A 16,071-nucleotide genomic window follows, 5' to 3' on the forward strand; every position below is an offset into this window, starting at 1 on the left:
GCTGCTTACCATCATGCGGATTTTCAGGCTGGGTTCTGTTGAAGTGCCTGTGGGAGGGGACTGGATCTCTCCTCGCAGCAACCACAGCAAGTCTGCTTTGCTCCGTCTTATTTGTAGATACACAACACTTCCCTTGCAAGAGAGATCTCACTGCTTAAATGTGCAAATATGCAAATGTGCCCCACCTCTGTTCGCAACAGAGGCTCAGAAAAGTGAAAAGGCTTGCCCCAGACCTGAGTGAGCCGCAGGCAGGGCCGGCGCTGGGACCCTGGTCGCCCAGAGCAGCTGCTTCCAGTTCGTGCCCCATGCACTGCCTTCCTACTTTTCTCTCCTTGATGGTACTGAATAAGCAGCACAGAGTAGCTCCCTACCCAAGGGCTCTCACCAGGATGACTGAGAAGATAGCTGGCAGTGGAAAGGGCTGGCGGGTGGTAGGGCAGGTCCACCTTCAGCAAGTCAGGCAATAGGGAGAAAGTCACTCAACCTCCCCTGAGCCTTACCCTTATCTTCTCCAAAACCAGATGAGAAAACCTCATGGGGCTGCTTCCCAGGTTTATCTTGAAGATCAAAGAGAACAAAATGTATGTAAAAGACGCTGGCAAATCTCATCAGAACCACAAAGCGGAGACAGCAGCAAGTCTGGGCTCTGCTCCAGCCCCACTGAGTCAGTCTCTGAGGGCAGGGCCTCGCATCTGCACCATGACAAGTTTTCCAGCTGATTTCTATGCACCAAAGACCTGGGACTTTCAAATCAGACTCTCGTCTGGCTATCGCCCACTCCCGGTTCAGCTTGGGATGCCACTTCTGCAGGCTCCTCCTCCTAAATCCCCGGGGCTGAGGCTGCTCCCCCCAGACTCACCTTCTTTCTACTCTATGATCTGAACATCCAGCCTCCTCTTGGGACGCCCTGCTGTGCTACGGAGGCTGGAAAGCTAACGGTTATACTTCCCTGACTCCTTTGCAGCTAGGATTCCAAAAACAATTCTGGCTCCTCCTACTGGATGCTCCAGTACGTGAAGGCAGGGCTCGAGCAAGGGCTGTGCTTCTGTTGTTTATGCTGCCAAGAGGCCCAGGGCAGGAATCCTCAAGTCCTGTCACTACGCTTCTGGGTTCTCATGTGGCAGGTGTGGACCACAGCAGGGCAGCATGGATCTGGAGCCAGCAGCCAGTGCCAGTTCCCCAAGTCCAAAGCCAGAGTCCTGGCCCCAGGCGGCAGCAGCCTCCTGCACGGCACAGTTCTGAAGTGCGGCTTGGGGATCATTCCTGAAACGTCAACTTAGGTTATTCTGTCAGCCTCCTCAATGATTCTAGTAAGTAAGGTGTTTATTAGATACCTTTCTTCTTTTTTTTTGAGACAGAGTTTCATTCTCATTGCCCAGGCTGGAGTGCAATGGTGTGATCTCGGATCACTGCAAACCCTGCCTCCTGGGTTCAAGTGATTCTCCTGCCTCAGCCTCCCAAGTAGCTAGGATTACAGGCATGCGCCAACACACCCAGCTGTATTTTTAGTAGAGATGGGGTTTCACCATGTTGGTCATGCTGGTCTCAAACTCCTGGCCTCAGGTGACCCATCTGCCTTGGCCTCCCAAAGTGCTGGGATTACAGGCGTGAGCCACTGTGCCCAGCCTTTTAAAAAAAAAAAAAAAAAAAAAACATAGGGTCTTGCTATGTCTTCTTAGGTGGGACTCTAAACCCTGGGCCAAGTGATCCTCCTGCCTCTGCCTCCTGAGTGGTCCAGGCTGCAGACCTGTGTCCCTGCACCAGCTCCTCTTCCTTCTTAAACTCACTAGAGTGGATGCTGCACTTCAGAACTGAACCACGCCGGATGCACATGCTGTACGTTGCTGATGGCATTTACCACTACTGAAACTGAACCTGGCTCGGGGAAGGGGGAACAGAGGAAGAGCTTCTGATCCCCATAAAGGCAAAGACGATATCCAGTCCCTGAAGCTCTGAGTCCTGCCCCCAGCCCTGAGCCACACTTCCCGACCCATCCCTGCTTTAGAGGACCCATGAGAGCCAACAGCTCAGCTCAGCCTGTGGCTCTCGAGGGGGCAAGGGCGGCAGAGAGCGCCAGGTCCACTCTGGTCCGGGCCTTGCAGGAGAGACTCTGTCTTTTTTACAAGCAGCCTTGTCCTAGCTCTTGGGGTCCAGAGCTGGGGACTCTGTTTCCTGACAGAGAGGCAGAGAAAAATCCAAGCTAGGCCCTGGCAAGGGGTGTGCAGGGAAGGCCTGTGAGCAGACGCTGCGAGACCCTTGGCCCAGTGAGCCCAGTGCTCGGCCCCGCATAAGTGGGGCATATGTAGAAGTGCCAGGAGGACGAGGCTCTCTAGTCATCTTCTAGGCGACAGACTCTTCAGCATCCCGGCCTTCTGTCCCGGCCTCCTGTCTGCTGTGCTCTCTTCAGTCTTGCTTTTGTCCCTGCTTCTCTAAGCTGCGGCTCAGTGGGGAAGAACACAGGCTCAAGAGCCAGAGCCCTGGGTTCAAACTCCAGCTCTGCCACGTGGTGCCTGGCGGCCCAGTGCACACTGGTTAGGAGCTCCGTGCCTCCGTTTGCTCCCCTGGCTTCTCCAGCACCCACTTGATGTTGACAGCAGCAGGCGCCTGATCTGTGGGGCTGTTTGGTGTCCCGCTCCCGCTCAGCTGCACAGGATACACAACTGCCACAGCGGACCGGACAACCCCCAATGCGGCATTGGCTGCCAGAGCCCGGCTCGGAGGGTTCTGCACACACGCTGCATCTTGAGGCCACGGCTCTGCACCGGCCCCACACTGTCTGGAGTGTGGAAACTGGACGGATCACTCTGAGCCTAGGGCCACCCCCCTTCCAGGCAGGTTCCAGAGGGGATGACAGTCCTCGATGTCCTCTCAGCTGCAGGTCCCTCTGAGAAACACTCTCTGGGGTATACGAGGTCATGATTCCCTGGCACATCCCGTCTTGAGGGAGCCTGATGGTGGCCCTTAGAGGCTGGGCCTCCCAACCATGCCGAGAGATAGCATCCTCTCTTCGGTGCCGGGGGCGGGCTGGAGAGGCGGTACTAGCAGACTGAGCCGCAGAAGTGGGATTACCACAGCCCCCCAGCCACTCATTCTTTCTGGTGTGGGACTGAAGAAATGAAAAGTGAGGCCAATGCTTTATTCAGGATTGAACTGTATGAACTATAAAAACTTGCAAGCTGGGTGTGGTGGCTCTCACCTGTAATCCCAGCACATTAGGAGGCCGAGGCGGGTGGATCACCTGAGGTCAGGAGTTCAAGACCAGCCTGGCCAACATGGCAAAACCCTGTCTCTACTAAAAATACAAAAATTAGCTGGGCATGGTGGTGCACGCCTATAGTCTCAGCTACTTGGGAGGCTGACGCAGGAGACTCACTTGAACCTGGGAGATGAAGGTTGAAGTGAGCCAAGATGGTGCCACTCGGCCAGGCGCGGTGGCTCAAGCCTGTAATCCCAGCACTTTGGGAGGCCGAGACGGGCGGATCACAAGGTCAGGAGATCGAGACCATCCTGGCTAACATGGTAAAACCCCGTCTCTACTAAAAATACAAAAAACTAGCTGGGCGAGGTGGCGGGCGCCTGTAGTCCCAGCTACTCCGGAGGCTGAGGCAGGAGAACGGCGTGAACCCGGGAGGCAGAGCTTGCAGTGAGCTGAGACCCGGCCACTGCACTCCAGCCTGGGCGACAGAGCGAGACTCCGTCTCAAAAAAAAAAAAAAAAAAAAAAAAAAGATGGTGCCACTGCTCTCCAGCCTGGGTGACAGAGTGAGACTCTATCTCAAAAAAATAAAATAAAAAACCTTGTAATGCCTGGGTTTTGTCAGTGCACGCTACTGTAAATCAAAAAGTGCCAATTAAATAGGCAGCAACTCCTTCTTGGCCTGGGACAGTGTGCATGACAACTGTTTTTTTTTTTTTTTTTTTTTTGGAGACACAGTCTCACTCTGTCACCGAGGTTGGAATGTTGGAATGCAGTGGTGTGAACTCGGCTCACTGCAACCTCCGCCTCCAGGTTCAAGAGATTCTCCTGCCTCAGTCTTCCAAGTAGCTGGGACTACAGGTGTGCACCACCACATTGGCTCATTTTTGTATTTTTAGTAGGGACGGGGTTTCACCACGTTGGCCAGGATGGTCTCCATCTCCTGACCTTTTGATCCTCCCTCCTCAGCCTCCCAAAGTGCTAGGATTACAGGTGTGAGCCACCACGCCCAGCCGTGACCACTGTTTTCAATGCCACCTAATTCCAGGCCATGGGATTCACCAGATGAAGGGCTCCTTGTGGCCCACGGCAGGCCCAGGCTGTGTGGTGGAGGCGGGGTTCCAACCCTGCAGCAGGAAGGTCAGATGGAAGGGACTGTCCACAACACAGATGTCCAGAGACGCGGTTCACAAGGAGGCCCTGCCTGGCCTGCCCTGCTGGAGACAGTCTGGAAGGCCTAGAGTGGGAGTGGACAAATTCTTTCTGAGATAACAGGAAGAGAAGACTACAACTTAGTTATCTAGACGAAAAGTCTCCCATATCGATTGCAGAAACACTGATACATCTTTTGCTTTTGAGACAGGATCGGTGACCGTTGCCCAGGAGGGAGTACAGTGGCACTCACTACAACTCCCGCCTCCCGGGTTCAAGCAATTCTCGTGCCTCAGTCTTCCAGGTAGCTGGGACTACAGGCGCACGCCACCACACCTGGCTATTGTTTTTGTATTTTTTGGTTGAGATGGGATTTTGCCATGTTGGCCAGGCTGGTCTCGAACTCCTGACCTCAAGTGATCCGCCCACCTCAGCATCCCAAAGTGCTGGGGTTACAGGTGTGAGGCACCACGCCTGGCCCATCCTTTGCTTTGTATAAAAACAAAGTCTTGACTTGTCATGAGAAGAGTGAAGGGGCCTCCATGGAACTGAACTTGGGCCCCATCCTGGCCCACTGTAGCAATGCTGTGAAGTGAAGGCCCCTCACGTGGGCTGGGGTATAACGGGAGAGGATGGGAGGTACACACGCCCCAACAACAATCCTGGAGAACAGTGAGGGCCTCAGAGCAGATAGGTGGCTGGTCTGATTCCAACCGAAACAACAGAAAAGGTACTTCCACTCCAGGGCCTGATAAAGCTCCGGTCTCCTGCATTTCCTAGTCTCCTGTCTTCCAAGTCTCCCCAGGAATTCCTACGAGCAGTTCTAGGCAGATGTGAGCTTGCCATACACTCCGCTACTGTTCTCCTCTGACCTACTGCCAGCCCTAGTGCTGCCTGCACCCCAGGAGCTAGCAGCAAGACCTGGGGCAGGTATGCAGCCGCTGCAAGCCTTGGTTCCATGCCATGCCTGTGAAAGGAAGGAGGGATACAAGGCAATGATCCACACAGCTCCTTCCAGGGTCAACTGCCACTGCGGAATTAGGCTCTTCTGCTTTGGCCACACTTGTACACGGGCGTTCAGGCTCAGTTGGGCACTGGAAAGCAGATGTTCTGTGCTTGTTAAGGCAATTAAGCAGCACAGCGGCCCTCGACTAAATCTATCTAACCACCAACAGATGGGCATTTCAGCTGTTCTAGGCATTTAATCCTTTCCCTAAGAGGACAGTAAATCACAAGGAAACTATGGAAATAAACGGGTAGCCTACGCAGCCTGGGGCTGCATTTGTTGCTATTTCTACCCATCGAATTCAAAATACCGAATCCTGGATCGACTCTCCCTCCCACTGAAATGAAAGGGTTTGCACATGGAGAGGAACACAGGAAGAAAAGCTGCCTCTGCTTCAGGTTTACACGGCCATGGGGAGTCACTGGGTGGCAGAGTATGTGCAGTGTCAGATATCTGTCAACTGTCTGGTGCTACAGGACTCCTGGAGTAGCGTCTCCATCCACTTGAGATGACACCAGGTGACTGGCCCTGAGTTCACCCACACCGAGTATTTGGATGCACTTCTAAACGCAAGCTGCTGAAACAGTGGCAGTACAGCATGAGCCAAACTGCGTGGAACGTCATGTTCAAAATCACAAGGTGACTGTCAAAAATCCGAGTCAAATACATAGAAAGAGAGCAGATGCTACAATATCCTGAGTGAAATGTCAAACTCATATTTTGTTTTGTATTAGTTTTGTTGCTTGTTTTTTGTATTAGTTTTTTTGTTTGTTTGTTTGTTTGAGATGGAGTCTTGTTCTTATCGCCCAGGCTGGGATGCAGTGGCACGATCTCAACTCACTGCAGCCTCCGCCTCCCAGGTTCAAGAGATTCTCCTGCCTCAGCCTCCTGAGTAACTGGGATTACGGGCGCCTGCCACCACGCCTGGCTAATTTTTGTATTTTTTAGTAGAGATGGGGTTTTGCCATGTTGGCCAGGCTGGTCTCGAACTCCTGACCTCAGGTGATCCACCTGCCTCCGCCTCCCAGAGTGCTGGGATTACAGGCGTGAGCCACGGAGCCATGAGTTTTACAAGAAAAAAATGAATTGTAAAAGGTGTTGGAATTCTAATAGTGCTGTTAACAACAATAAAAAGACCAACCAACCAACGAACAAACAAAAACCCAAACCCACACCCAAAACAAGCTTCCCTTCTCCATACAGCACCATCAGCCATTTCAGGCACTTGATGTGAACACTTACACCTAAAGCTGGCAGGATGCCCCTCAGCTACTGCCCAGGCCTGCGCACCTGAGGGCGCCCTTCAAGCCTCACGGAAGTGCCACAATAGGGAAGAGCCGAGCTACTGTGCTTCTGATGTGATGTGGCATTTTCTTAAAGAGGGCCCCTCCCCAGAACTGAGTAAGCCTCAGGCACCTTGAAACCTGAGGCCTTGGAAAGGGTCTTGCATTAGCTTCCCAACAAATCCACCCTGCAGGTAACAAGTGCCTAAATCATCCAGGTAACTTCTAATGGAAATATATATATAAATTATAATAAACATATGACTGTGTTATTAAATTATAATTTTTATATATTTATAAATATATACTTATATTTCTATCGGGGGACGGGCAGAATCTCATCACCTCATGGAATTAGTCTTTCTTTCATTGAGTCAATTACTTCCCACTGCTCAGTATCTCATGCTGTACTGAAAAATTAAGTTCTAAGATACATTCCCCCAACACTGGGGAGATGTGGGGGTAGAGGGAGGGCTTTCTCTACGAGTACTTAGATTTTAATATTCGGTAAATAAAAAATAGACACTTTATCATGGAGATCAATCCAAGAGGTTTCTCTCGAGGTTCACATGCGTATGCGTATCATAAACAATGTTAGTTGGTTTTCTTTTTGATGTGAACATGGTGCAAGAGGGATTTCTTAGAGAGGAAAAGAATCCAGAAATGCATTCAGGTAACTGAATTTTGTTGGCATTATCTCAGCTCTCCCGCTTACTTTCTCCTCTTAATTGCTTTCCACACCCATAAAGAGGGGGGAAAACACAAAAACCCAGTACCGACCTGGGCTGCCAGGTTCTAATGATACATAACCACTCTCTAGTGAAGCTTTAATTATATGCCAAGTGGTGCAGAGAGCTGGCAGCATCTGCCCTCCCCCAAGACACGCCATCGCCCAGCAAGAGTCTGCATGTAGCCAGGCGGCTCAACATGCTCTCCTGTTCTGTGGTCACCTTCTAGAAACTTGAAGACCAAACCAACAGGCCAGCTGCAGTTTGCTTTGCACACCTGCCCCAGGAAATTTTTTTTATTTTCGTTTTTTAGAGAGTTTCGTTCTTATCACCCAGGCTAGAGTGCAATGGTGTGATCTCAGCTCACTGCAACTTCTGCCTCCTGGGCTCAACCGATTCTCCTGCCTCAGCCTCCTGAGTAGCCAGGATTACAGGCGCCCGCCACCACACCTGGCGAATGTTTTTTGTACTTTTAGTAAAGATGGGGTTTCACCATGTTGGTCAGGCTGCTCTTGAACTCCTGATCTCAGGTGATCACCCACCTCGGCCTCCCAAAGTGCAGGGATTACAGGTGTGAGCCACCACGCCCGGCCTGGAATTCTTTTTAAATTCAAAATCTCACCCTTGCCCTTCTACAGTAGATAATAGTGGGAGTGACTTGCATGGATCAAAGTTTAAAAATACAGATATGGGTGCAAGACTAATTTGAAAAGGGTGCCACTTGCACTCTAAATGACAGGCTTTACCTCTGGAAGCTTCCCACTCTAAGACATGTCCTGACTGTGGCGACGAGGGGCCTTTTTATATTACACTGAGGACACACACGCACAGAGATAAACATTCGGCTACATCATGACTGGCTAACAGCACCTACACTAGGACTCAGAAATCCTGCTCCTACGTATTTACCCCAAGGGAAATGAAAAAGTATTTCCACAGAAAGACATGCACAAGAACATTCATGGAAGCTGCATGAACAAATGTCGATCAACAGGAGAAGGGATAAACAAACTATACTACATCTATACCACTCAGCTTTTTTATTTTTTTGAGACGTAGTTTCGCTTGTCGCCCAGGCTGGAGTGAATAGTGCGATCTCGGCTCACTGCAACCTCCACCTCCCGGGTTTAAGCGATTCTCCTGTCTCAGCCTGCGGGGTAGCTGGGATTACAGGTGCCTGCCACTATGCCCAGCTAATTTTTGTATTTCTAGTAGAGACGGGATTTCACCACGTTAACCAGGCTGGTCTCAAACTCTTGACCTCAAGTGATCCACCCACCTCACCCACCTCGGCCTCCCAAAGTGTTGGGATTTATAGGCGTGATTCATTGCACTCAGCAATTTTTAAAAAAATCTACTGATACACATAACATGGGGAAATCTCACATGTTAAGTTGTATGAAAGAAGATGGACCCCAAAAAAGTATATGCCATGATCCTATTCACATGAAGTTTCAGAATAGGTGAAACTGATCTATGGTGACAAAAGTGAGAACAGTGATTGCCTCTGCAGGAAGGGGATGGGAAGAGTGGGATGGGGAGGGGAACTTTCTGCAGGGACAGAAATACTCTATATCTGGATCAGAGCGGTGGTTACAAAATTCATGGAAATGTACACTTCAAACAAGTGCATTTGATTGTCTGTAAATTACTCCTTTTAGCGGCTGCAGCAGGATTTCATGGGTGAGAGGATTAGCTCATCACTTTTGAGAGCTGCTTGATTCAGCAGAGGCTACTTGAGCATCTCAGAGCCTGATTTCCACAAGCACAGGACATCCCAAAACAGTGGAGGACAGTCCCAGGATTTCAGGTGGGTGCCTCTGCTGGGCTGGCCACATTGGACTGCCCTGGGGGCCCAAGGAAGACGGGACAGGCAGCGGGACTCCAGAGCCTCCGAGGCTGATACTAAGGGAGGTGAGCAGCTCCACATCATTGGCCTGTGACCAGCAAGCCTGCCCCTTCCCCAATCACCAAGCATTCCCACCCAGGAGGGAATCTGCCCTCTGTCTGGGCAGAGATCCCCATACCAGCCTAGTGGCCAAATGTGCCCCAGGCCCTCAAAGAGGGAGCCAGAGGAGCCAGGGCCTTCGGAGCCAGTGCCTGTTTCAGCGGCAGCTCCCTGTGCCTGGGGCCGAGTCGGTGGGGAGGGAGGGTTTGTCAGCATCATCATCTGTGGGCTCTGCCTCCTGCCTGTGTGTGTGTAGAGGGAAGGCCAACGACTTTTACAGTTAGAAAAATCTATTTTATGCAAAACCAACCCCCTTAATACTTGGGGTCTTTCTACTGGGCTCTCCCCACCAAAATCTGGCAGGGCCGCCTGCTCTTAGCCCTCAGTGCTTGCTTCGATGTCATTCCTAGGGGAAGTCTTCCTTGAGGCCTACCCCCTGGAGCCCACCCTCCAACCCTTCTATCATTTCCTGCCGTTTGTTTGTTTTGTTTTGTTTTGTTTGAGACAGGGTCTTGCTTTGTTGCCCAGGCTGGAGTGCAGTGGCACAATCTCGGCTCACTGCAGCCTCTGCCTCCTGGTTCAAGCGATTCTCCCACCTCAGCATCCCCAGTAGCTAGGACTACAGGCGCCCACCGCCATACCTGGCTAATTTTTGTATTTTTAGTAGAGATGGTGTTTCACCACGTGGGCCAGGCTGGTCTTAAAATCCTGACCTCAGGTGATCCACCCGCCTTGGCCTCCCAAAGTTGTGGGATTACAGGCATGAGCCACCATGCCTAGTCTCCTGCTGCTTTTCTAAGATGGTTCCTTCCTCATGATTATGGTGATCTGTCTCCTTGTTTACTGTTTACTCTCTGACAGCCCCACTCACTCCAAGGTGGAGAAGAACAGGGGTTGTGGCTAGTTAGTTCTCTACTGGGTAAGGAAGCCTGGCTCATAAAAAGGCCTCAATCAATACTTGTTCAACAGGCGAATTCTATACCTATTCCCCAACACACAAAAATAAAGCAAACACCCCAGCCCCCGCCCCTGCCCAACTGCCCCACTCGGATTCCTACAAGTTCAATGCAAATGCATGAGAAACGGCCTGTAACCCATGTCGGCTTCTAGGAAAGAAGTCTCCAGGCAGCTGGGTTGAGGCCCTTTGTAATATACAACATACTGTCAAGAACTTAGACGAGAATGCTGAAACATGGATTTCCCACATTTTATCCAAGTACCAACATCTGTGGCCAGAATAGGAAACACGTAGGTCTCCAGGAGCCGACCAGGAAAACGCAGTCCATGTGCAATTCCATTCTCTAGAGCGTGGAGTATTCCCAGGAGCACTGACTGCAGAGCCAATGCGGTGAAATGACAAATAATCCACTTGGGAATATCAAATGAGGAGGGCAGGACATACATGCTGACCTGGCAATCTTCTAGCACGGTCTAAGGAGGAAAAGTTGTATGTGCGTACGTGCACATGCACATACACACATACTGTGGCCCGGAACCTCAAGGCTCACAATGAAATCATTTCAAGAAAAAAAAGATCAGATAAAAAAGATCAGATCTGGCACCAGCCTGACACTAGGCCTATAAAAGGAGAGGTCGGCATTATCACCAGGCATAACCTGTCTGGTAGGAGAGCTCCCGCCAACATCGATCAGAAATAGTGCACCTTCCTATTCTCTTGGTTACCTAGAAATCGGCTACACCATTGGCCCAAAGAATGATCTTCATGTCCAACCCCGAGGTCGGCAGTTCTGGGGCTGACTGCTGAGGAATGTGGGATTCAGAGACAGCTGGGGAACGTGAAACGAGCCCCGAGCCAGGAGTTCTACCCTTGATCTCCCATTTCCCGTCTATCAACTAGGAGAGCCTCACTTGGACTCCCTGAGCCAGTTTCCTGGCCACATTGCTTAATAAATAAAGTGAATTTTAATAAATAAGGCAGTGAACCACATAAAGCATCCTTATTCTTACACAAGGTGCTCCCCCCTTGACATCAGGGCAATCATTCTGGCCATTTATTGAACATTTATTACGTGCTAGCCTCTGCCAAAGATGAATAAGCCTTGTTTTTTTAAATAAACAGGTCATAGAGTGGAAGACAAGTAACTACACGTGGCGCTGGTTTTGCTTTCTGTGTTAGGAGTTGGGGCACGAGTGAGGGAGGGTGAGGAGTAGGGACAATTTTAAACTAAATGCCTTTGACTTGAGTGCATTCTCCAATGACTAAATGCATTCTGACGCCATGTGGCATATGAGAGTGACCACTGAACGATGTGCCAAAGAACAAGAGGATAAATGCTGAAAGTAACTGGCCAGGCCCCAAGTTCTGCCTGGTGTTTCTCTGACAAACAGCAGAGAACCCTAAGTTCTGAATGAAGATGGGGGTGCCCTTTAAGTACGGGGGATTGGTTTTCACTCTGGCTACTGCAGATACAAAAGCCTAGAGGAGAAAAAAAACCTCCTGGTTCACTCCTGAGGCTGGGACTCCTGAGAACAGCTCAGGCTGGGAGCACGGGAGGGAGGGAACCAGAGGAGGAAGCGCTTGGTTGTGCTCGCCCTGCCAGGCCCGGCTCATGGGCCAGAACATGCAAAAGGCAGGGAGGTGGTGGGGGTGTTGTGGGTGGACGGCTCCCACCTGATGCTGCGCATGGCAGGCCTGGCCAGTCGACTCTTCTGAAAAAGTGCAGCTCCCCCTCCTCCCATAGCAGGCGGGGCTCTGCTTGCCGCAAGAGTCAGGGCAAGTGGCCCAGAGAAAGCAGCCAGGGCCCCGCCAGGCCCCTCTGGTGTCTGCAGAGGAGATGGCAGCCCTTGGTGGTGGGAAACAGTGGTCAGCCGAGAGCAGAAACCAAAATGACACACAGGGAAAAACAGGAAGAGTCCATGAAATAAAAACAGCAGAGAAAGGTTCTGCATGTAACACCCACAGTGTCCTACTTTCACTTTCCCAGGAGAGAATTCTGTCATCCCCAGCCTGGGGCCAAATGTTTGCCCAGCGTGCACACGAAGGCCTGCAGCCTCCAAGGAACTCCAAACAGAGCTGTGCTTGAACTCAGCACTCCCAGGGATGGGCCTGGTCCTCTCCACTGGGGTCTGTGGAGGTATAAGCTCGGACATCCCCCTTCGGAAGAGAGGGTCCTCCAACCTGAGCTGGTGACTTTGTGGACGCCGGCAGCCCGGCCTTTACAAGCATCCTGAAAGTGGTGCTTGCAGGCCAGGTGGCCGGCAGGATTCTGGACAGCAGGCAATACTGGTCCTTCCATGGGCACCCACACCGGGGAGCTCCTCAGGAAGGTCCCCCAGGCAGAACAGTCTTTGAACAAGCCCCCAGTCACCTCCAACCCACGCTGGGGCAACTGAGGGGCTGTGGCAAACCGAGCCTCCATTCCACACTACTCACCATGTAGGAAGGGAAGATCAGAACGCGTTTGTGCTTGCCACAAGGCCACTGGGGGTCATCCAAGAGATTTGGGTCATAGTCCATGAAGTCTCCCAGGTCACTACCTGAAGATCACATGCAAAATGCAAAATGATCATTAGCGGCTCCGGACCCTCCCCAGCAGAGACAGCCAGGAGAATGCCAAGTATAGCTGCACTGAAGAAAGGCTGGCTTTAGGGCACTTAGCTCAACGTCACCGCACTCACTGACTTTTATTAGACATCTCCGCGTGCCAGTTAAGTGGATTCTCCTCTCCAAAGGGTTCACCAAATTCTAAACAAACTGATGGTTTTTTCCATTTTAGAAAATTATGTATTAATCTCCCTGAGCCAGGAGAGCAAAAACCTTTACGCAGTGTGCAAGAGGCAGAGGACACTCTCAGAGTGTGGCTCCGAAGAGGTGCATTTTGGAAACTTGCAGATCAAATTCGGAGACGCCTGTGCAGCACGATTTGGTGTGAATACTCCCAGGCAGGCCACTGTGTCTGTATGATTACAAATCAGAGTGGCCACCAAGGCACAGCTGTGAACGATCAGAGGTGGCCGGAACACCAGGACAGGGCTTCAGAACTCAGCACTTGGGCAGACCTAGGGAACTTCACATTCGAATTTCCCTGAGAGTAGAAACAGCACTGCTTCCTAAAGCGTCTTCTCCATGTGCCAGTTCTTACAAAGGTTTGACCAGCAAAGCTAGAAGTGTGCAAGTCTTCCTTCAGCCGCCAAGTCGGCTCACCCACTAGGACCGGCACAAAGGAAACTCTCACACCTGAACCTGCACTTCAGAGCCCAGATTTTTCGTTTTAAACGTCCGAATTGAGCACCATGAAAATATAGGACAGAACCTGGTCATTGTTGGGAGGAGCTGAGTGGGCAAGGAAGCTGGGAGACGCAGCCATCTCTGCATGGTGTGCATGGCCTTGGCGTCTCTCCACGTGGAAGTTTAGGCTGTCAATGACTGGGGCATCTGATTAGAGAGAAATCACCCCGTGGCTTCACTGTGGGCCTGCATGGCCTGAGATCAGGCTTTCCTAAAAGTCACGTCACCTGTAGGCCCCCATCTTCCAGTCTGCATCACAGGGAGACCCAATCCCCATGTAAACAGAGACACCTCCCACCACGAGCTACCACGCCCAGCCAGGCCAAAGTTACCTGTGTCGAGGCTCCCCTGGGTGCCGCTTGCCCGGCCTATGGAGAGGCTGCGGTGGCTCAAGTTACGGAACTGGGAGAAAGATGAAGTGGAGTCTATGGTATTTCTCCGGGCTCCAAAGGCATTTGTGGGTAACAGAAATTGGGTATAGGAAACAGTCTAAAAAGTGAAGACAAAAACAGGCCAGTGATTATTCCAAGGCATTGCTAGCTCTGCATTCTGATCAAGCTACAGTTGTCACCCCACGTTCAGGTCCACTTTCTCCTATGTGCAATTCTGAAATCCAATGAGATCTGAAAAATGAAATTTGTTTTGGTACTCATTGGTGCCAACACCCAACCTGAACTGACTTAAGGCTACACATAGTTTTAACTTACCCACCGGGTCTGACTACTCCTATCACATGGAAGAAACATGAATGTATTTGACAATAAGGTACTATCTCAGAACCTGCTGGGGTGTTGTGTAATCCACGAGGCACACACTGCATTGCTTTTTATAATCCATCAAGTGCAGAATCCCACAACACTTCAGGCCCCGAGTCCCTAGTGGGGGCTGTGGCCTCCCACCCTGCTCCTCTGGCAGACGCCGCATATGACCCTCCATTCTATCCCATTCTCCCTGGCTGCTATGGCGACACTTCCTCGTTAGGGGTGAACAGGGCAAATGCATTGCTTTTCACCTGCCCAGGCAAGCATCTTGCATGCACCCCATCTACACCTTGACCTCCCAGCAGCCTCATCAGCAAACAGACTACCCCGGGACACATTCCCCAAGGAACACTTGTATCATTGCCATACACGGATTTTGGAAGGGTTGATGAGGACTGTCTGGACCCTGCACAAAGGGGAGGGTCATCTTCAGCCTTTCACTCCTGAGACTTCAACCCCACGGCTTGTTGCATGTGGATGGAAGAGGAATGTGACCGCCCTGCTGCCCCGTGGTCACAGTGTAAGACTGAGGGACTCATGGGAAGCTATGACACTTTCTAGTGGCCTGAATACTGCTTGCTGACACCACCAGTTCATAGATGCTCAATCCACTAGTCATTCCACCCCGGAACATGCCTGTGTGTGAGGTACTCTAACTGCACATTCAGTTGTAAAACTGGCAGAGAAATACACGTGCTGTGGGAACTCCTGCCGTGCTGCTCCTCCGTCACCGGCTGCACACTAGGGGAGCCGGGCAGGCTGGCATCCCATGCCTGGGAATCTGCCCCAGACCTTGAGTCCTCCACCTCGAGAGAGGCTTGTGGGCTGTCCCCGTCCTCTGCTTCCTGACCCCTGTGCCTTCAGCACAACTCAGTGACCAGCAGCCTGGCAGCCTGGCAGCCTTACCTTCCCGTCAGCACCCAGCTCCACACCTTCCAGACCAATGATCTCTTTCAAACTCACTGCGCCAGCTGATTGTCTTCCTCCATCCAACTTCAAGTCCCTGGGAGGACAAGCCAGAGGGAAAAAAATGCTTTTGTGTGCACCCCAAAGAGCCATGAGGATGCTTACTGCATGAGACAACACGGTCACACTGATGAGAATGACCAGGTGAGCCCTGGTGATGGGACAGCCCTTTTTCCCTCCTCGGGGGCTTGCCAGTGATGCCTTGTTGCAACCGCTTTGACGTAAATGAAATCCAACTGAACGGAAAGCCTGAAGATGAAGCTGATGGTTTACAGACATCTCTCCCTCTTCCACGAGGCCCCTTATGTTCCTAGAGACGGCCAGTGAACATGAGGCCAGAGAGCATTCCCTGAGCACCGTGGGACCACAGTTTGCTGGAATCTAGCTGCTGGCTTCTTTCTTTCTGTTTTTTGTTTGTTTGTTTTGTTTTGAGACGGAATTTCACTCTTATTGCCCAGGCTGGAGTGCAATGGCACGATCTCGGCTCACTGCAACTTCTGCCTCCCGGGTTCAAGCGATTCTTCTGCCTCAGCCTTTTGAGTAGCTGGGATTACAGGCGCCCGCCACCATGCCCGGCTACTTTTTTGTATTTTTAGTAAAGACAGGGGTTTCAGTATGTTGGCCAGGATGGTCTCAAACTCCTGACCTCAGGTGATCCACCCACCTCGGCCTCCCAAAGTGCTGGGATTACAGGCGTGAGCCACAGCACCCGGCCTGGGTTCTTTCTAATGTTGTGTGAGACCACCTCTCCTTGCTGCTCCCCTTTCTTAGGAGAAATGAATT

The 16,071-nt window shown here is 51.4% G+C and overlaps 1 protein-coding gene across 2 annotated transcripts in view; it reads right to left on the bottom strand.

Moving 5' to 3' along the window:
• Positions 1-16,071, bottom strand: part of CABLES1 (Cdk5 and Abl enzyme substrate 1) — a 127,028-nt gene that overhangs the window by 8,170 nt on the left and 102,787 nt on the right. For both annotated transcript variants that reach the window (XM_045377927.3, XM_015440110.4), the window contains 3 exons: positions 15,229-15,325; positions 13,894-14,050; positions 12,707-12,810 (listed from right to left, as the gene is read on the bottom strand). In XM_045377927.3, the coding sequence (XP_045233862.2) occupies positions 12,707-12,810; positions 13,894-14,050; positions 15,229-15,325 (358 nt within the window). The remainder of the gene's footprint in view (positions 1-12,706; positions 12,811-13,893; positions 14,051-15,228; positions 15,326-16,071) is intronic.

This window comes from Macaca fascicularis, chromosome 18 (genome assembly GCF_037993035.2).
Source record: "Macaca fascicularis isolate 582-1 chromosome 18, T2T-MFA8v1.1".
In the NCBI taxonomy this organism is placed as follows: domain Eukaryota; kingdom Metazoa; phylum Chordata; class Mammalia; order Primates; family Cercopithecidae; genus Macaca; species Macaca fascicularis.